The sequence below is a fragment of the Sorghum bicolor genome, chromosome 1, assembly GCF_000003195.3.
Source record: "Sorghum bicolor cultivar BTx623 chromosome 1, Sorghum_bicolor_NCBIv3, whole genome shotgun sequence".
Classification (NCBI taxonomy): Eukaryota; Viridiplantae; Streptophyta; class Magnoliopsida; order Poales; family Poaceae; genus Sorghum; species Sorghum bicolor.
In genome coordinates, this window is record NC_012870.2 from 1,407,632 (window position 1) to 1,428,250 (window position 20,619).

General features: G+C 45.9%; 2 protein-coding genes and 2 pseudogenes across 4 annotated transcripts; 2 read left to right on the forward strand and 2 right to left on the reverse strand.

Moving 5' to 3' along the window:
- On the reverse strand, positions 208 to 4,308 carry LOC8080161 (pentatricopeptide repeat-containing protein At2g27610). 2 transcript variants are annotated; one of them, XM_021451819.1, is made up of 2 exons: positions 2,389 to 4,308; positions 208 to 1,027 (listed from the first exon to the last, which is right to left on the reverse strand). In XM_021451819.1, exons 1-2 carry the CDS (start codon positions 4,162 to 4,164, stop codon positions 722 to 724), a joined length of 2,082 nt encoding a protein of 693 aa, XP_021307494.1. In that variant the 5' UTR covers positions 4,165 to 4,308; the 3' UTR covers positions 208 to 721. The 2 variants fall into 2 exon arrangements, with proteins under 2 accessions (XP_021307494.1, XP_002466113.1); XM_002466068.2 differs by lacking the exon at positions 208 to 1,027 and having other exon boundaries at positions 1,852 to 4,308.
- LOC8080162 lies at positions 4,266 to 11,286 on the forward strand (annotated as a pseudogene). The gene is made up of 9 exons (XR_002449009.1): positions 4,266 to 4,465; positions 4,592 to 4,771; positions 5,905 to 5,994; positions 9,537 to 9,644; positions 9,935 to 9,988; positions 10,101 to 10,215; positions 10,311 to 10,468; positions 10,743 to 10,838; positions 10,942 to 11,286. The product of XR_002449009.1 is annotated as a kinetochore protein nuf2 (transcript).
- On the reverse strand, positions 13,294 to 15,924 carry LOC8060893 (annotated as a pseudogene).
- Positions 16,035 to 20,549, forward strand: LOC8080163 (kinetochore protein nuf2). The gene is made up of 10 exons (XM_002463492.2): positions 16,035 to 16,368; positions 16,451 to 16,760; positions 16,888 to 17,067; positions 18,203 to 18,292; positions 18,806 to 18,913; positions 19,198 to 19,251; positions 19,364 to 19,478; positions 19,574 to 19,731; positions 20,006 to 20,101; positions 20,205 to 20,549. Exons 1-10 carry the CDS (start codon positions 16,202 to 16,204, stop codon positions 20,295 to 20,297), a joined length of 1,371 nt encoding a protein of 456 aa, XP_002463537.1. The 5' UTR covers positions 16,035 to 16,201; the 3' UTR covers positions 20,298 to 20,549.

Sequence of the window (20,619 nt, forward strand, 5' to 3'; positions counted from 1 at the left end):
GCAACAATACACTGTTTTGTAATACATATATCCAAAGCATGATGACGTTTATATATCATGTTTGATCAGTGGTTATATGTATGTATGTATGTATGTTATTATTACCAGGTACATGAGGGTAATAAGCTCCCCATCTGGTCTGAGCAGGTCGGCAATTCTGTTTGGCCCATGCTGGCCTCATTGACGGCTCGAAAGCGCAGAAGAATCTGACGAACGAAACAATGCAAACTTGGTACGCACAAGCATATCATGCGTACCGAATACAATTTGATGAATGTAGAAGCACAACACGGGCGGGCGGTGTACAAAAGCGCATTCAGAGATGTCGAGGCCGACGACGAAGCGGCCGGCGCAGGAGAGCGCACGCGACCACGCCGTGCCGTGCCCCTGCACGCACAAGCACAACACGTACGATCGAAGCAGCAACGGCTGAGATATCGATCGATGCATGTCATGTGTACGTGAGATGGTGATCGAGGTCAACATGCATGGTGACCACATGCTCGTACACCGTCGGGTTCGAAACGTTGGCCACCGCCGGCGATAGTCGTGGATGCCGCCACGCCACGCCATCATCAGCTATCGTACGGCGCCACTGCTCAACAAGACTACAAAACATTTCTCTAGGGAGGTTAAGCTTAACAGTTCTACTTTGGCATACACTATGTGCTTGTGCCACTATACATGTAAAGTCTGCAAGTGATATGTTCATCTTTGGCATCTAAATCTGCATATGAACATCTAACTCTGTATCTTGCATCACAACAACGAGCTCTGCAAGCATCTGATAGATGGATGCCGAGTCTGAATGAGACGTGTCTCTTGCAACAAAGGTGCTGACCTCGTTCTTGACCTCGATCCAGCTCCAACCGGCATCCTTCTTCACCCCAATTTCATCCATCCTCCGACGCACCCTCTCCACATCCTGCCATTCTTCATGCATCGCATAGAGGTTTGACATCAGCACGTAGCTCGCGGAGTCTCTTTCTGAAAGCTCCATCAGCTTGTCTGCTGCGAGTTTTCCAATGTCAAGATTCTTGTGCTATGAAAATATCTCCTATAACTAAAAAATAACAAAACTAAGACTATTTCATCGTGCGACTTTTTTTTTGTTCCGTCGGTCCGTCCGCGACGTGAGATCCGCGCCTCTGCCCGCGACTCTCCCTAAAAATGCCACAATTTATGGGTGGTCCCAGATAAGTCTCCCTCAAAACACCACTTCTTGCGGACCCATATGAAGGATTATCGATTTTATACCACTTAACTAATAAAGAAACTACGTGATTATAGGAATCATGTCCCGATCGTGCGACCCTCCCCCGTCGAAGGCCTGATGTCTCTGGAGTTCCTCACCGCGGGCTAAGGCATCGAGCACGACCGGGCCAATCAACCACGCGGCGAACACGCGGCCGTCTGCAGCCCCGATCCGTCTCCGTGGCCTACACCCTGCCACCTTCGTCGATGCCAGTTTGACGAAGCTTATGACCTTCTTTAATCTTGGACTCCATCGTGACTGCGAGACCGGCGGCCGACCATGTGGCCGTCCACAGCCCCGATCCGTCTCTGTGGCCTGTGCCCTGCCACCTCCGCCGATGCCAGTTTGCTCTGGGTTATTGCTAGGGTATCCTCAGACAACCTCTATGTTTTTGGGATTAATATCACTTTAATATCGATATTTAATTTCACAGTATTGTTATTTTGTCATGTGATCAGTATATTTTTAGTACAAAGTTTAGCTGTTTTGTAGCAACGCACGGGCACGAACCTATCTTACCAAAATAGAGAAGAAGTAATTGTACGCAATACAAACAAAGGCAACCAAACCACCTAATACTAGCTAAGTTTAGACAATACAAGCAACCAAACAATTATATATTGGCTTGCTGAAAGCAGGTTTGGACTGTCATGGCTTAGATTCTAGCCAGACTAGAGATAAGCCTGGGAACCAAATAGACCCAACATTGTTATCTTATCATGCGATATATGTATTTTTTTTATAAAATATTAGCTATCCCGTAGCAACGCACGGGCACGCTACCTAGTACATGTAAAGTCTGCAAGTGATATGTTCATCTTTGGCATCTAAATCTGCATATGAACATCTAACTCTGTATCTTGCATCACAACAACGAGCTCTGCAAGCATCTGATAGATGGATGCGGAGTCTGAATGAGACGTGTCTCTTGCAACAAAGGTGCTGACCTCGTTCTTGACCTCGATCCAGCTCCAACCGGCATCCTTCTTCACCCCAATTTCATCCATCCTCCGACGCACCCTCTCCGCATCCTGCCATTCTTCATGCATCGCATAGAGGTTTGACATCAGCACGTAGCTCGCGGAGTCTCTTTCTGAAAGCTCCATCAGCTTGTCTGTTGCGAGTTTTCCAATGTCAAGATTCTTGTGCAGCTTGCAAGATGCTAATAGTGTCTTCCAAATCAAAACATCAGGCTCGAATGGCATATTCTTGATCATGTGTAGCGCCTCATCGAATCTACCATTCCGACCCAGCATGTCGATCATGCAAGCATAGTGAGAAGGGGTCGGTGTGAGACCATACCGATCAGTCATTAGTCTGAAGAATGTCTCCCCTTCCTTCACCAGACCTGCATGATTGCACCCTACCAAGACTGCTATAAATGTCGAATCGTCTGGCTGCCAACCACTTGAACACATCTCACTGAATGCCTCCAGTACCAAGTTTGCAGCTCCATGCTGTGCGAGACCATGGATCAGTGAGTTCCAAGACATGACATCATGAAGATTCATGACATCAAATGCAAGCCTTGCAGATCCAATTTGACCACACTTGGAGTACATGTTGATTAGTGCATTCCCAGTACAAACTTTGAAGTCACACCCCAGTTTCAGTGCCAGGCAATGAAGCTGCCTTCCTTGATCCAGCAATGCCAGGTCTGCACAAGAACTCAGACCACTAGAGAAGGCATAGTCATTCGGTGTAAAACCTTCCGAATGCATCTGAAGAAGCAATGCTACGGCCTTCTCACTGAAACCATTCTGGAAGTTCGCAGAAATGGCAGCTGTCCAGCTAACAAGATCAGGATTTTCAATCTTGCCAAGCACAGCCTCGACTTCTGAAACAAAACCACTCCTACCATACATAGAGAGCAAAGCATTTGATACTCGGATGTCAGTCATTAAGTTGCACTTGATGGCTGAGCAGTGAATTTGACGCCCCAGACAAACAGACCCACAAGCCCCGAGAGCAATTGAAAATGCAAACTCATTTGGCTCAACGGCCTCCGAAATCATCTCGCTGAACACTCGCAGTGCATCTTCCAACCTTCCATCCCTAATGCACAGCTGCATCATGGAGCACCACGACACCACGTTCTTGGAGTCAAGATTTTCAAACACGGTCTCCGCCATGTCAAAGTCACCGTACCTCGAATAGAAGTCAATCAGTGCAGTCGATGCATAGACGCTCTGTGAACCCATTACCTTGAGCATATATCCATGTATCTGCTCGCCAATCATTCGAGGGCACTCCGCCAGCATGCTCGTCATCGTGTGCTCGTTCGGCTGCAACCCCTGCCTCATCATCTGACAGAGCACCTCCACAGCCCGTGCGAGGTCGCCGTTCCTGCAGAGCGCCGAGACAAGCGAAGTGTACCCCACGACATCCGGCGCCTCCATCCTGCGAAACACCTCCTCAGCCGCCCACATGGAGCCGCACCTCGAGTAGAGCTCGATGAGGCAACTCCCGATCCAGGCGTCGGCGGCGAAGCCCGCCCGCACGGCGAGCGAGTGCACCTGCTCGCCGAGGCTGAGCGCGCCGGCGCCCGCGGCCGCGCACGCCGCCAGCGCCGCGTTGCACGCGAAGTCGTTGGCCGCGACGCCGGACTCCAGCATGTCCGCGAACATGGCCGCGGCCGCCTCGGGCTGCCCGTTCCGCGTGCACCCGGAGATGGCCGTGGTCCACGCGACGACGTTCTTGCGAGGCATACGGTCGAACAGGTCCAGCGCGTCACTTAGCCTCCCGGACTTCATCAGCGCGTCCAACCGTTTGCAGTCGAGGACGACGTCAGGCGGCGGCGGCGCACCGAGGCGTACATTGGCCGCCGCCGTGGGCGGGCGGGCAATGACATGGCTCGTTGGCGCGGGGAGTAGACGAAGCGTGGGCTGCTTCGCGTGGAGCGCGACCATTTCCCGCGGTAGCCGCACAGCAGGACTGTGGGAGGCCGGGAAAGGATAAGCTGTGTGTGTGATGGCAGCGTGGCGCCTTGTCGCTGGGCTCCATTCTATTATTCCTCCAGTCCATCCAGTTCCAGGACCTCAATCTCCGCGACCTCCTCCGCGCCGACGGCCCCGTGTCGTCCACATCCTCAGCGCCCTCATCCACTTTCTCTTCTTCAGGCAAGAGAAGCTCACCTTGCTAGAGCCTATCGTCGAAGAGTACGGCGCGATTGAGAAACGGCAGGGGGAGCTCAGGGCTAAGATCGCCGAGGTCTCTTTCCCATCCTCCTCCTTTACATTTTTCTGCCTTCTGTCCGGGGAAATACTTAGATTTTCTCTCCTCTTTGTGCGTTTTCTTTTCTGCGTTTTTTTCCCTTCCATTTTCCACCTTATACAGCTTAGCAAGGCGAAAGAGGACCATCTGCTTAAGGAGCAGGTGGAGGCACACATGGTCCAGCAGCTCGAGAATGAGGTCAATGCCCTCAAGCAGAGGCTTCATGATTATAACAGAGAGCAGCTGTCACTGCGCAATGCATCAAAAGCCTTGGACGAAAAGAGAGAGGATACACTGAGGAAGGTGCTGATTCCTGTCTTGCCTTGCATTTTTTTTCTTCCTTTTGATTAGGATGGTACTTGGAGCTTTTCCTTGGTATGTTTTTATTCTTGTTTTCTGTGTGATCAACAGAGCTTTGCAATGTGGGCTTTTGTTTAGATATGTCTACTTTGAACCTCCTGCATATTTTGGCTGCTGTCAATAATATTGGCACTACTACCATGCTGCCTTAAGCTACAACACCAAGTAGATTTCTTGTTTGGTGTATTGCTGATACCTTCTGTCAATAAATTGTTGTCCATGAAAACTAAGAGGTATGTATAATCTGGTTGTTGCTCAAGTTTCCACCATGTTATGCTACCAGCATATTAAAAGAGCATGTTTCCCATGCATGTATCAAGCATGTTATATTTGAGAATGTGCCTACAGCGTGGATACTATTGGAATTTGGAGGTAGTATGAGCTAACATTGAAATTAATTGAAGAGTCATATGCTCAAGAATTTTGTTCAATGCCAACAAGATAACAAATTGTATTGAAGTCAGTAGGTTTTGTTTGCCTATATTCTGTTCCAGGCTTCTTGGTTGAAGCTAGCACAAGTAGTTTTGGATTACATGGAGTTTGGATGATGCCGTAGGTGATAGTGAGCTGCCTTTTGGTAGGTTCATTGGTTCAGTCAGTTGGAATTTAGAAATATTTCATCTGATTCACGTCAACAGATAATGTAACTTGCCACTGGTTTTCATTATACATACGTTGAAAATCTCATTAGACTTAAAACTGGAGAAGCTGGAGTTGTTAGGCCAGACATGAGACACCCCTCTTACTCTGTTTTTTTTTACTCCGAGGAGCCAAAGCTCCATAGGCTGCCACCTTCTGTATGTTATAGGTGCTCCAGGTCAAATCAGTCTTTACATGTTTAAGAAAGAGATCTTTTAGCATAACTGGAAGACATTTAGTTATTTAATCAGCCACTGAATGCTGACATTTTTTTTCTTCCTAACTAATAATTTGTATTTATTAGCATCAGCTTTGCTTTGTATATATGGACATTGACCAGCAGAACTGCTCTTATTAAGTTAAACTGGATTTTTTTTACTCTATTCAAAGCAGTACTTCATAATATTACATTCACTGCTTGTTTTTGTTTCTGGCAGATCAACCAGGCTGATTTTGAGTTGGTGAAAGTTATGCAAGAAAAGAAAAAGCTATCAGCCAAAATTGTTCATTCCCCTGAAAAGCTCCAGGTAGGCTGTATGTTTGTTTTAAACTGCTACAGGCATAAAGTTCATCAGGAATTGAATGGGTTGGAATGCCTAAGCTAAAAAGGCTGAAAACCATTCATACAAGCAACTCTATAGGTGGTTCTAGAATTACTTTCCATGGTAGAACAGCAAGCCATAGTTTTCCTAACTGTCTTACTCGATGCAACTAGGACTAGCAAGTATGGTGTCATCCTTTTAACTGTCGGAATGACTTTATCTCTTCACAGTTCAGCATATAACTATGAATGAATTATTCACTCAACATATTATTGCAATTGTTTTTTTTTTTGAAAGTAAAGGCAGGAGCTCTGCCGCTCAATTAAGAAGGAAAAGTGGTTTATGTACAAAAGCACCCAAAGTGCCAAACAGGCAAAAACACCGGTCATAAGACCAAACACAAACAGGTACCACTCACACGTTTGTTTTACCCCACAATACACATGGCCCTACGCCTTTGAACAATATCTTCCTTGACCAATGCTGCAACTTGTGCTGACGTTTTGTGCTCATTTTCAAAGATCCTCCTGTTCCTTTCCTTCCACAGGTTCCACACAACATAGATAAACACTCCATTAAATGTTCTGCATTGTTGCTTTGGCACCTTGGTCGCCGCCTCCTCCCACCAATCGGCGAGGCACATGAGATCTTGTTGGGGCAGCTGCACATCAAAGTTTTCCCAGGTTAACACCTGGCTCCAGACGGCTCTAGCAAAGGGGCATAGCAGAGATAGATGCAGCCCTGTCTCCAGAGGTCCATTACACAAAATGCAATGGTCTTGATGTGGCCACCCTCTCTTTTGAAGGTTGTCAGCTGTGAGGATTTTGCCATGCATTAGTATCCAGGCATGCACTTTGCATTTATTTTCTGCCCTTGCTCTCCAAATAAGATCAGCCTGGAACTTGCAATGCGAACCTCGAAACTGTATCCTGTAAGCTGAACGTGTGGAGTAGTTACCGTCAGCTGTCCATCTCCAAACTATGGAATCTTGCACATCGGGCATTAGCTGCACATCCTGGAGCCTGATCCAAAGGGCAACAAATTCCTGTATCTGTACAGATGTTGTAATTCGTGCCCTGAGGGATCGGATCCAGTTACCATTTTGTAGCTCTTGGCGAACCGTCCTGTTCTTACAACGCACTACCTCGAAAAGGTGGGGTGCTAGGAATCTTGGAGCTTCACCCTCTAGCCAATTATGGTGCCAGAAACGTGCCTTGTCACCATTTCCAATTGTTATCGTGGTTGAGGCATTGAAGAGCAGTCGGTCTCTGTCATTACACAGCAGTTCCGTCCCTACCCAAGGTTTTGAGTCCTGAACCCACTCCTGCCACAACCAACGTAGCCGCAAGGCTGTTCCAAATCTTTCCAAATCCGGCACCCCCAAACCTCCCAAATCCTTTGGCATGCACACTGTTGGCCAATTTACCAGGCAATGTCCTCCATTAGCGTTCTCCTCCCCTTTCCAAAGAAAAGATCTTCTGAGTTTGTCAATTTTCTTTCTTGCCCATACTGCCAGTGGGAATACTGTGAGGTGATAGGTAGGCATTGAAGATAGCACCGAGGTGACCAAAGTAAGTCTACCCGCTCTATTGAGCAATCTACCTTTCCATCCAGGTAGCCTTTGCCCAATGCGTTCAATGAGAGGTTGCACATGGACCTTCTGTAGGGATCTCGTGTGGAGCTGCAATCCTAAGTAGCGGCATGGGAAGGATTCTCTTGTCCCTGCAAATGAGGCTAACACATGGTCTAAATCGATGTTCTGACATTGGATTGGGTGTACCGAGCTCTTCTGTAGGTTTATGTGTAAGCCTGATACATTGCCAAATTCCTGGAGGATCATGGTGATGGAGTCCAAGTCATCCTTGATCCGGTTAGTGAATATAGCCGCATCATCAGCATACATGGAGGTTCTCCACCTGGTCGTAGGTAGAGGAAGAGCACTAAGAACGCCTTGTTGTGTTGCCATGTCTAGCAGGCGTTGGAGAGGGTCCATAGCGAGTATGAACAGCATGGGGGATAAAGGGTCACCCTGCCGAACCCCTCTCCTGTGGCTAAAAGCTGGACCCTGCTGTCCATTTAGCAGTGCTCTCGATGATGTCGTGCGGAAAAGGATAGAAACCCACTCCCGCCAGCGTGGTCCGAAACCTAAGGCCTGCAGTACCTCAAGGAGGTAGCTCCAACTGACCGTGTCAAAAGCCTTGTGTATGTCAAGTTTGAGGAACAACATTGGCAGCTTCATCTTTTGCATTGTCCGGACTATGTTCTGAACATATAGAAAGTTGTCGTGGATGTTCCTCCTTTTAATGAAGGCGCTTTGGCATTTTGAAACTAAGGAATCAAGCAGCGGCGCCAACCTATTTGCCAGTAGTTTGGCGAAAATCTTTGCTACGCTGTGAATGAGGCTGATCGGGCGGAAGTCTGCAACTCTCAAAGCATCCATTTTCTTTGGAAGCAGGATGATGTTTGCTGAATTTAGGAACTCAAAACCTTGGGAGTTTAGACTATACAGACTGTTCACAGCGGCAGTGACATCCTCTTTGATAATATCCCAACAAGCTTTGAAGAAGGCGCCTGTGAAGCCATCTGGACCCGGTGCCTTGTCCGACGGCATGGAGTTTATTGTATCTTTGATTTCATCTTGTGTGAACGGGGCCTCGAGTGCCGACAGATCCCTTGGGACATATCCAAGCGCCGACCAGCTGAACGTCGTCGACCTCGGTTCATGGGAGCCTAGGTGTCCCGAAAAATAGTCCGCAATGATTTTTTCTTTATCATTGTGTGTAGTCGCCACCCTCCCATCAGTGTGCAGGCTATGGATATAATTCTTCCTCATTCTCGTGTTAGCCCGAATGTGGAAAAATTTTGCGTTTGCATCTCCACTGCGGATGTATGTGAGCCTTGCCCGCTGTCTAATTCTTGATTTTTCAATGGCCGCTAATCCAGTGCTTCTGATTTTTAGCCGACGGCGTAGGTGGAGCTCCTGCTGCGTGAGTGTTCTGACTTCCTGCGCTGCCTCGAGCTGTAGCAGAACCTCTTTGACAATGGCTAGCTGCAGCCGAGTATCCCCAATCTTCTCCTTCCGCCACCTCTTGAGGCCTTTTGCCACTCGCACTAATTTTATATGCAGCCGTTTGAAGGGTAGCACAGAGTGGACAGGTTTGCACCAGACTTGCTCCACCACGTCCCTGAAATCATCCACCTTGACCCAGAAATTTTCGAAGCGGAAGGTGTTATTGTGGCAGTGCTCAAGCTCTCCTTGCAGAAGTAGAGGGGTGTGATCAGACATGAGTGAAGGCAAGGAGTGGAGGAAGCACTAGGTGCTCTATCTAAGATTGCGTTCTTTTTAAAAAAATGTCCATTTTCCCCAGAATCGTTAGTTCTTGCTTCTTTTTATGTGTTATGAGTGTATTTTCTTTATGTGCTTACATTGTCAAATTGCTTCGATCAGAATTATGAGCTTCAATCAGATAATCATCATCTTGTGCTAGCTTCCATAATAACTATGGATTTTATTTTCTATATCAAAGAGGAACCTTGAGGAGAAGAAATCAGTCCGTGATGAGTTAAAGAACTTAGAGAAGATAGCAATGCAGAAAGTCCAAGAGAAAACCAATACTCTTGAGATGTATACTAAGGTACTCTTTATGATGCAATAAATTTATTGTAAACAATACAGATCATGTGCTAACAAACAGTGTTTTGTTGCTGCTAATCTTGAGTTCCCATTTAGTTCTCCCCACAGCCTCGTATCATTCTTTTCTTACTACAGCTGATAGGCAATTGCTCAAATGATCAAATCGCAAGAATCATTTGACTTTCTATTTGGTGGGGGGGTGGGGGGGGGGGGGGGGCTTCTTGTGAGGCTGGACTTTATTCCTGTATACTCCATTGATGTAGTTGCATGATAAGCATCTTTATTTTGCAGGTTTCTGAGAAACTAGCGAAGCATCTCTCTAAAATATCTGCTGTACATGAAAAGGTATGAATAGCGTCAAGCTTTCCTTCGCGCATGATTTTTTTCCCTTTGGCTGATTGCAGCCTTGAGTCAAATTGGTATAACAATGACTGTACAAATATATTATCCATGCTAGAGCGCTGCTGCTAAAGCTTTTGAGAAGGATGTTAAAGCACACAAAGAGAAGATCAGTGATCAAAATCTGGAGATAAAGGCACTTCGCAATAAAGCTGCTGAATGGGAAATGAAAGGTTAGTATATTTTTAGCATTGCTCAAGTATTATCAAGTCAGTTCTTAGTTCAAATGTTATCATCCCATCACTGTGCATGAACATCTTGCAATTAGTACTCGAGAACGAGGCCAAAGTGAAAGCAAAGGAGAAAGAAAGGGATCAAAGAGTTGGAGAGCACAATCGGAAGATGACTGCATTGAAATCTGAAGTTGAATCGGAGCAGAAGTGCCTTGAGGAGAAAGAAAGAAAAATAAAGGAAACAATTGACAAGGTGATGTTCTTATCCTGGATGTTCTGCTGTTGAAAAGAATTCTTTCAAAATTGCACTCCATGAGTTGTCACATCCTGTTTATTGCTTTACATGTTACCTTTGAATTTGATTGATACCTTTGAGCCTGATTAGTAGCTGTGGCTCTATAAATCTAGAAGGGAAAACATAGGCTATGCATTCAGCACTTCATTTAAAGCCTTGTAGGCTGTTTTCATCATTTTTCTTTATTGTTTGTACCTCTTTCACATTTTCTGACATACTGTGTGCCAATCAGGGTTCTGAATTATGCTCTCAAGCTGATTCGGTTGCTGAAGCTGGAAGGAAGAAAATAGAGGAAATCTATGGGAAGTATGATCAAGTTTGTGAGGCGGTACGTCCTAGCTAGAAGCCTATTTGATTTCCTAAAAGCACACTAGCCCATAAAGAACATTGGTTTCCTTGAGGTTGTTTGCTGATAACAGCTTTTTCTCCAGGCTAACATGTACATTGATGGTTCGGATCAGTCCTTCGAAGAGACTGATGAAGCTGCAGCGATGCTGAAAACTATAGCCCAGAGTGGCGCTTGATGTGGTGAAGTGACCATCTGGCAAAGGATCGTGGACAATTATCATCATAGTAATAATTGTGCTAGTGTCCGGCTTTGTATATATACCTTCATTGGATCATGTCGTGTGGTCACTTTTGCATCTCGTTCATGTTGTTGCTCTGATCGGGTGTGGTCAGTGTATGTGCTTTTAGCACCTCTATTTTAATTTAATTATCAGTACTTCCTAGTATTAGTGTAAGCAATGGAGCATTGGGCGTGGTCTTACAACTTTCCTACTAGCCTCTTGGTCTCAGTTTTGTTGACTCAGAATATATAGAAAAAAAATAACTTAAAAATCTGGAACTCATTATAAAAAACATACAATTTGAAACCAAAACAACTTATAATTTGATAGAAGTTAGTGTAGACTTACAATTTGGATTGAAGTTTGTATATATAAGCAAGGTTGCATTTGCAACTGAGATATCCATGAAACTGTGTATAAATCACAACAGACTACAAAAAATATGTAGTTTTTGTTCTCAAGGCATCACGCGCATTCAATTTAAACTCGGCAGATGAGTTTATGGCAGGAAAAATGGCCATGAACTGTTAACGACACGAGCATTTCAAGAAAAAGAAAAACAAAGAGATTTGGAACGTTCAGTGTTCAAGCGCCCACGACAGGTAAAAAAGAAAAGAAAAAAGAGAGAGGCCTTCCTGGGTTGAATTTGTTTTGTGGCCCATGTGAAAGCGGCCCGTTGTGCTCCGGCCTGCTAGCTGCAATTGATTCATGGCTGAAACAAACTTGTACAATTCATAGTTTCATTTTTGTGTGTGTTATATTTGAATTTTATTCTATGACACATTCAGACTTGGAAACAGTGTTCATGGGGTTTCATCTCACCGATGAAACTCACATTTCATCTCTCTTGTTTAATTCTTTGCATGTCATCAAATTTCTTTGGTTGGCACCAACTTCCATTGAGAGTGGCCTTCCACAGAATGACAGAAAGGGCTCTTTATTTATTCAGTGGGAGCAACAATACACTGTTTTGTAATACATATATCCAAAGCATGATGACGAACAATATTATCAATTATTACACACAAGACAGAGCTGGAGTCTTCCATGTTATAAATATATGACCACAGATTTTTATCTCAGTAGCGCCGAATTCATACGAATTGTTTCATGTTATGGCTAGTCTCTGTCTCACTCTCTCTCTCCTGCAGAATTCAGGCTCGTTGGATTGGGTTTGCCATCCTTTTCCACCTTGCCATTTTTTCCATCCCCTAACAATATGTATATATATAAGGGAAAAAACAAACAATTTCAGTAAAGATACTGCATTATCTTGGTAATGCTAGGTTCCGGTTGGACAATCGAATTAGTACGCACCTTTTTCGTGATTGGACTGCCACCTCCTTGTCTTGGATGCTGTTCATGACAAAACCCAAGGGATTGAGCACCTCCTCGTAGCTGCATGCATCACACACACAACACAAAGGCCTCAAGGAGGGTTCCTTTCCCATTTAATGATGTGACACATCAAAAAATTTGCTAAGTTATCAGATTAATTATGAAGAGAAAGATAGGTAGAGTTTTATAAAGTTTCATCTAAATAAAACTCGTTGTCATAGTTACCAACACAAAAGCTGCATAAAACTCCCTATTGTCAGAGACTGGCTTATATACTACTGTTTGCAGCCATAAAATACTACAGAAGTATAAGTACATACCAGATAAGCATCTTACTCGTTTACTGCTGCGTTGAATGGTGGCCCTGTGATTCCTGTCCTTCAACCTGCCATGCATGCACGTTTATATATCATGTTTGATCAGTGGTTATATGTACTTTATTATTACCAGGTTACATGAGGGTAATAAGCTCCCCATCTGGTCTGAGCAGGTCGACAATTCTCTTTGGCCCATGCTGGCCTCATTGACGGCTCGAAAGCGCAGAAGAATCTGACGAACGAAACAATGCAAACCTGGTACGCACAATCATATCATGCATAACGAATACAATTTGATGAATGCAGAAGCACAACACGGCCGGGCGGTGTACAAAAGCGCATTCAGAGATGTCGAGGCCGACGACGAAGCAGCAACGGCTGAGATATCGATCGATGCATGTCATGTGTGAGATGGTGATCGAGGTCAGCATGCATGGTGACCACGTGCTCGTACACCGTCGGGTTCGAAACGTTGGCCACCGCCGGCGATAGTCGTGGATGCCGCCACGCCACGCCATCATCAGCTATAACTACGTACGGCGCCACTGCTCAACAAGACTACAAAAACATTTCTTTAGGGAGGTAAAGGTTAACAGTTCTACTTTGGCATACACTATGTGCCACTATGACATGTAAAGTCTGCAAGTGATATGTTCCTCTTTGGCATCTAAATCTGCATATGAACATCTAACTCTGTATCTTGCATCACAACAACGAGCTCTGCAAGCATATGATAGATGGATGCCGAGTCTGAATGAGACGTGTCTCTTGCAACAAAGGTGCTGACCTCGTTCTTGACCTCGATCCAGCTCCAACCGGCATCCTTCTTCACCCCAATTTCATCCATCCTCCGACGCACCCTCTCCGCATCCTGCCATTCTTCATGCATCGCATAGAGGTTTGACATCAGCACGTAGCTCGCGGAGTCTCTTTCTGAAAGCTCCATCAGCTTGTCTGTTGCGAGTTTTCCAATGTCAAGATTCTTGTGCAGCTTGCAAGATGCTAATAGTGTCTTCCAAATCAAAACATCAGGCTCGAATGGCATATTCTCGATCATGTGTAGCGCCTCATCGAATCTGCCATTCCGACCCAGCATGTCGATCATGCAAGCATAGTGAGAAGGGGTCGGTGTGAGACCATACCGATCAGTCATTAGTCTGAAGAATGTCTCCCCTTCCTTCACCAGACCTGCATGATTGCACCCTACCAAGACTGCTATAAATGTCGAATCGTCTGGCTGCCAACCACTTGAACACATCTCACTGAATGCCTCCAGTACCAAGTTTGCAGCTCCATGCTGTGCGAGACCATGGATCAGTGAGTTCCAAGACATGACATCATGAAGATTCATGACATCAAATGCAAGCCTTGCAGATCCAATTTGACCACACTTGGAGTACATGTTGATTAGTGCATTCCCAGTACAAACTTTGAAGTCACACCCCAGTTTCAGTGCCAGGCAATGAAGCTGCCTTCCTTGATCCAACAATGCCAGGTCTGCACAAGAACTCAGACCACTAGAGAAGGCATAGTCATTCGGTGTAAAACCTTCCGAATGCATCTGAAGAAGCAATGCCACGGCCTTCTCACTGAAACCATTCTGGAAGTTCGCAGAAATGGCAGCTGTCCAGCTAACAAGATCAGGATTTTCAATCTTGCCAAGCACAGCATCGATTTCTGAAACAAAACCACTCCTACCATACATAGAGAGCAAAGCATTTGATACTCGGATGTCAGTCATTAAGTTGCACTTGATGACTGAGCAGTGAATTTGACGCCCCAGACAAACAAACCCACAAGCCCCGAGAGCAATTGAAAATGCAAACTCATTTGGCTCAACGGCCTCCGAAATCATCTCGCTGAACACTCGCAGTGCATCTTCCAACCTTCCATCCCTAATGCACAGCTGCATCATGGAGCACCACGACACCACGTTCTTGGAGTCAAGATTTTCAAACACTGTTTCCGCCATGTCAAAGTCACCGTGCCTCGAATAGAAGTCAATCAGTGCAGTCGATGCATAGACGCTCTGTGAACCCATTACCTTGAGCATATATCCATGTATCTGCTCGCCAATCATTCGAGGGCACTCCGCCAGCATGCTCGTCATCGTGTGCTCGTTCGGCTACAACCCTAGCCTCATCATCTGACAGAGCATCTCCACAGCCCGTGCGAGGTCTCCGTTCCTGCAGAGCGCCGAGACGAGCGAAGTGTACCCCACGACATCCGGCGCCTCCATCCTGCGAAACACCTCCTCAGCCGCCCGCAGGGAGCCGCACCTCGAGTAGAGCTCGATGAGGCAACTCCCGATCCAGGCGTCGGCGGCGAAGCCCGCCCGCACGGCGAGCGAGTGCACCTGCTCGTCGAGGCTGAGCGCGTGGGCGCTCGCGGCCGCGCACGCCGCCAGCGCCGCGTTGCACGCGAAGTCGTTGGCCGCGACGCCGGACTCCAGCATGTCCGCGAACATGGCCGCGGTCGCCTCGAGCCACCCGTTCCGCGTGCACTCGGAGATGGCCGTGGTCCACGCGACGACGTTCTTGCGAGGCATACGGTCGAACAGGTCCAGCGCGTCCCCTAGCCTCCCGGACTTCATCAACCCGTCCAACCGTTTGCAGTCGAGGACGACGTGAGGCGGCGGCGGCGCACCGAGGCGTACATTGGCCACTGCCGCCGCCGCCGCGAGCGGGCGGGCATGGCTCGTTGGCGCGGGGAGTAGACGAAGCGTGGGCTGCTTCGCGTGGAGCGCGACCATTTCCCGCGGTAGCCGCACAGCGGGACTGTGGGAGGCCAGGAAAGGATAAGCCGTGTGATGGCAGCGAGGGAGAGGTGGGCGACGAGGGAGGACATGGCGCTGTTGGTGAGGACGAGGACGGTGACCGAGCTCCGGCTATTGATGTTGTGGGCGGAGGCCGCGACGGCGGTGAGGTAGAGGACTAGGAGGATTAGGTGGTGGGAGGCGGCCATGGAGCGGTATTTGAGGGGTGTCGTCTGACAAGAGTCGCGGGCAGAGAGTGAGAGAAACAGGGGAGCCGACGGGGGTATTTGAGGGGTGTCGCCTGACAAGTGGGCCCCGTCTGCCAGCGGCCGAAATCAGCCCCTGCTTCTCATCCCTGCGCCACGGTGTCCAAACCACTGACACGTTGGCCGCCAGTGTGGCAAAACCATCCTCCCAAACCGCCCCAGGGGTTAGATGCCTGGTTTTGCAAACTTTAGAGTGTAGAAAATCCGGTTTTATAGTTGGGGGTCTAGGTTAGACACAGCTTAATACTTCAGGGGGTAAGTAGACTTTTTCCTATCTACAGAAGTTGTTTTCCATTCCAATTCCAGTTTCTGCAGCGCAGGACGACGGGCGGGAAGACGAAAACACCAACGCCGCCGCCTGCCGGAGTGGAAAGGGGGAAAACCCGCAGCCATCGCAATCCCACCCATCCGATTTCAATTCGCCAGTGGTGCCCGCAGCGGAGGGGATGGCGAGCTCATTCTCCTTCCCGCTGTTTACGCCGGCGGATATCGTGGCGGCGCTGCACAGCTACGGCATCGCGCCCAGCCCTAGCTTCTGCGCCGAGGACGTCGTCCACCCTCAGCCCGGCCTCCTCGCCGAGGTCCTCCAGCTCTTCCTCCTCAACTTCGTCGGGTACGCCCCCCGCCCCGAGCTGTCCCGTCTCACCTGGATCCGGCCTCATCTCTGCGTTTGCTTGCTTTGGGCCTTGTTGCAGCGACGAGCCCGACGAGCAGCTACAGTTCAATGCCCTGCAGGTGCTCGACAACCCGGAGCACCACATGCGCGCCCTACGGTTTTCGCGGATCTACAAGAGGGCCAACGCTTTCCTCCAGTCCATCCAGTTCCGGGACCTCAATATCCGCGACCTCCTCCGCGCCGACGGCCCCCGTGTCGTCCACATCCTCAGCGCCCTCATCAACTTTCTCTTCTTCAGGCAAGAGAAGCTCACCTTGCTAGAGCCTATCGTCGAAGAGTACGGCGCGATTGAGAAACGGCAGGGGGAGCTCAGGGCTAAGATCGCCGAGGTCTCCTTCCCATCCTCCTCCTTTACATTTTTCTGCCTTCTGTCCGGGGAAATACTTAGATTTTCTCTCCTCTTTGTGCGTTTTCTTTTCTGCGTTTTTTTCCCTTTCCATTTTCCACCTTATACAGCTTAGCAAGGCGAAAGAGGACCATCTGCTTAAGGAGCAGGTGGAGGCACACATGGTCCAGCAGCTCGAGAATGAGGTCAATGCCCTCAAGCAGAGGCTTCATGATTATAACAGAGAGCAGCTGTCACTGCGCAATGCATCAAAAGCCTTGGACGAAAAGAGAGAGGATACACTGAGGAAGGTGCTGATTCCTGTCTTGCCTTGCATTTTTTTTCTTCCTTTTGATTAGGATGGTACTTGGAGCTTTTCCTTGGTATGTTTTTATTCTTGTTTTCTGTGTGATCAACAGAGCTTTGCAATGTGGGCTTTTGTTTAGATATGTCTACTTTGAACCTCCTGCATATTTTGGCTGCTGTCAATAATATTGGCACTACTACCATGCTGCCTTAAGCTACAACACCAAGTAGATTTCTTGTTTGGTGTATTGCTGATACCTTCTGTCAATAAATTGTTGTCCATGAAAACTAAGAGGTATGTATAATCTGGTTGTTGCTCAAGTTTCCACCATGTTATGCTACCAGCATATTAAAAGAGCATGTTTCCCATGCATGTATCAAGCATGTTATATTTGAGAATGTGCCTACAGCGTGGATACTATTGGAATTTGGAGGTAGTATGAGCTAACATTGAAATTAATTGAAGAGTCATATGCTCAAGAATTTTGTTCAATGCCAACAAGATAACAAATTGTATTGAAGTCAGTAGGTTTTGTTTGCCTATATTCTGTTCCAGGCTTCTTGGTTGAAGCTAGCACAGGTAGTTTTGGATTACATGGAGTTTGGATGATGCCGTAGGTGATAGTGAGCTGCCTTTTGGTAGGTTCGTTGGTTCAGTCAGTTGGAATTTAGAAATATTTCATCTGATTCACGTCAACAGATCATGTAACTTGCCACTGGTTTTCGTTATACATACGTTGAAAATCTCATTAGTCTTAAAAGTGGAGAAGCTGGAGTTGTTAGGCCAGACATGAGACACCCCTCTTACTCTGTTTTTTTTTACTCCGAGGAGCCAAAGCTCCATAGGCTGCCACCTTCTGTATGTTATAGGTGCTCCAGGTCAAATCAGTCTTTACATGTTTAAGAAAGAGATCTTTTAGCATAACTGGAAGACATTTAGTTATTTAATCAGCCACTGAATGCTGACATTTTTTTTTCTTCCTAACTAATAATTTGTATTTATTAGCATCAGCTTTGCTTTGTATATATGGACATTGACCAGCAGAACTGCTCTTATTAAGTTAAACTGGATTTTTTTTTACTCTATTCAAAGCAGTACTTCATAATATTACATTCACTGCTTGTTTTTGTTTCTGGCAGATCAACCAGGCTGATTTTGAGTTGGTGAAAGTTATGCAAGAAAAGAAAAAGCTATCAGCCAAAATTGTTCATTCCCCTGAAAAGCTCCAGGTAGGCTGTATGTTTGTTTTAAACTGCTACAGGCATAAAGTTCATCAGGAATTGAATGGGTTGGAATGCCTAAGCTAAAAAGGCTGAAAACCATTCATACAAGCAACTCTATAGGTGGTTCTAGAATTACTTTCCATGGTAGAACAGCAAGCCATAGTTTTCCTAACTGTCTTACTCGATGCAACTAGGACTAGCAAGTATGGTGTCATCCTTTTAACTGTCGGAATGACTTTATCTCTTCACAGTTCAGCATATAACTATGAATGAATTATTCACTCAACATATTATTGCAATTGTCACTGGGTGCTCTATCTAAGATTGCGTTCTTTTTAAAAAAATGTCCATTTTCCCTAGAATCGTTAGTTCTTGCTTCTTTTTATGTGTTATGAGTGTATTTTCTTTATGTGCTTACATTGTCAAATTGCTTCGATCAGAATTATGAGCTTCAATCAGATAATCATCATCTTGTGCTAGCTTCCATAATAACTATGGATTTTATTTTCTATATCAAAGAGGAACCTTGAGGAGAAGAAATCAGTCCGTGATGAGTTAAAGAACTTAGAGAAGATAGCAATGCAGAAAGTCCAAGAGAAAACCAATACTCTTGAGATGTATACTAAGGTACTCTTTATGATGCAATAAATTTATTGTAAACAATACAGATCATGTGCTAACAAACAGTGTTTTCTTGCTGCTAATCTTGAGTTCCCATTTAGTTCTCCCCACAGCCTCGTATCATTCTTTTCTTACTACAGCTGATAGGCAATTGCTCAAATGATCAAATCGCAAGAATCATTTGACTTTCTATTTGGTGGGGGGGTGGGGGGGGGGCTTCTTGTGAGGCTGGACTTTATTCCTGTATACTCCATTGATGTAGTTGCATGATAAGCATCTTTATTTTGCAGGTTTCTGAGAAACTAGCGAAGCATCTCTCTAAAATATCTGCTGTACATGAAAAGGTATGAATAGCGTCAAGCTTTCCTTCGCGCATGATTTTTTTCCCTTTGGCTGATTGCAGCCTTGAGTCAAATTGGTATAACAATGACTGTACAAATATATTATCCATGCTAGAGCGCTGCTGCTAAAGCTTTTGAGAAGGATGTTAAAGCACACAAAGAGAAGATCAGTGATCAAAATCTGGAGATAAAGGCACTTCGCAATAAAGCTGCTGAATGGGAAATGAAAGGTTAGTATATTTTTAGCATTGCTCAAGTATTATCAAGTCAGTTCTTAGTTCAAATGTTATCATCCCATCACTGTGCATGAACATCTTGCAATTAGTACTCGAGAACGAGGCCAAAGTGAAAGCAAAGGAGAAAGAAAGGGATCAAAGAGTTGGAGAGCACAATCGGAAGATGACTGCATTGAAATCTGAAGTTGAATCGGAGCAGAAGTGCCTTGAGGAGAAAGAAAGAAAAATAAAGGAAACAATTGACAAGGTGATGTTCTTATCCTGGATGTTCTGCTGTTGAAAAGAATTCTTTCAAAATTGCACTCCATGAGTTGTCACATCCTGTTTATTGCTTTACATGTTACCTTTGAATTTGATTGATACCTTTGAGCCTGATTAGTAGCTGTGGCTCTATAAATCTAGAAGGGAAAACATAGGCTATGCATTCAGCACTTCATTTAAAGCCTTGTAGGCTGTTTTCATCATTTTTCTTTATTGTTTGTACCTCTTTCACATTTTCTGACATACTGTGTGCCAATCAGGGTTCTGAATTATGCTCTCAAGCTGATTCGGTTGCTGAAGCTGGAAGGAAGAAAATAGAGGAAATCTATGGGAAGTATGATCAAGTTTGTGAGGCGGTACGTCCTAGCTAGAAGCCTATTTGATTTCCTAAAAGCACACTAGCCCATAAAGAACATTGGTTTCCTTGAGGTTGTTTGCTGATAACAGCTTTTTCTCCAGGCTAACATGTACATTGATGGTTCGGATCAGTCCTTCGAAGAGACTGATGAAGCTGCAGCGATGCTGAAAACTATAGCCCAGAGTGGCGCTTGATGTGGTGAAGTGACCATCTGGCAAAGGATCGTGGACAATTATCATCATAGTAATAATTGTGCTAGTGTCCGGCTTTGTATATATACCTTCATTGGATCATGTCGTGTGGTCACTTTTGCATCTCGTTCATGTTGTTGCTCTGATCGGGTGTGGTCAGTGTATGTGCTTTTAGCACCTCTATTTTAATTTAATTATCAGTACTTCCTAGTATTAGTGTAAGCAATGGAGCATTGGGCGTGGTCTTACAACTTTCCTACTAGCCTCTTGGTCTCAGTTTTGTTGACTCAAAGAATATATAGAAAAAAAATAACTTAAAAATCTG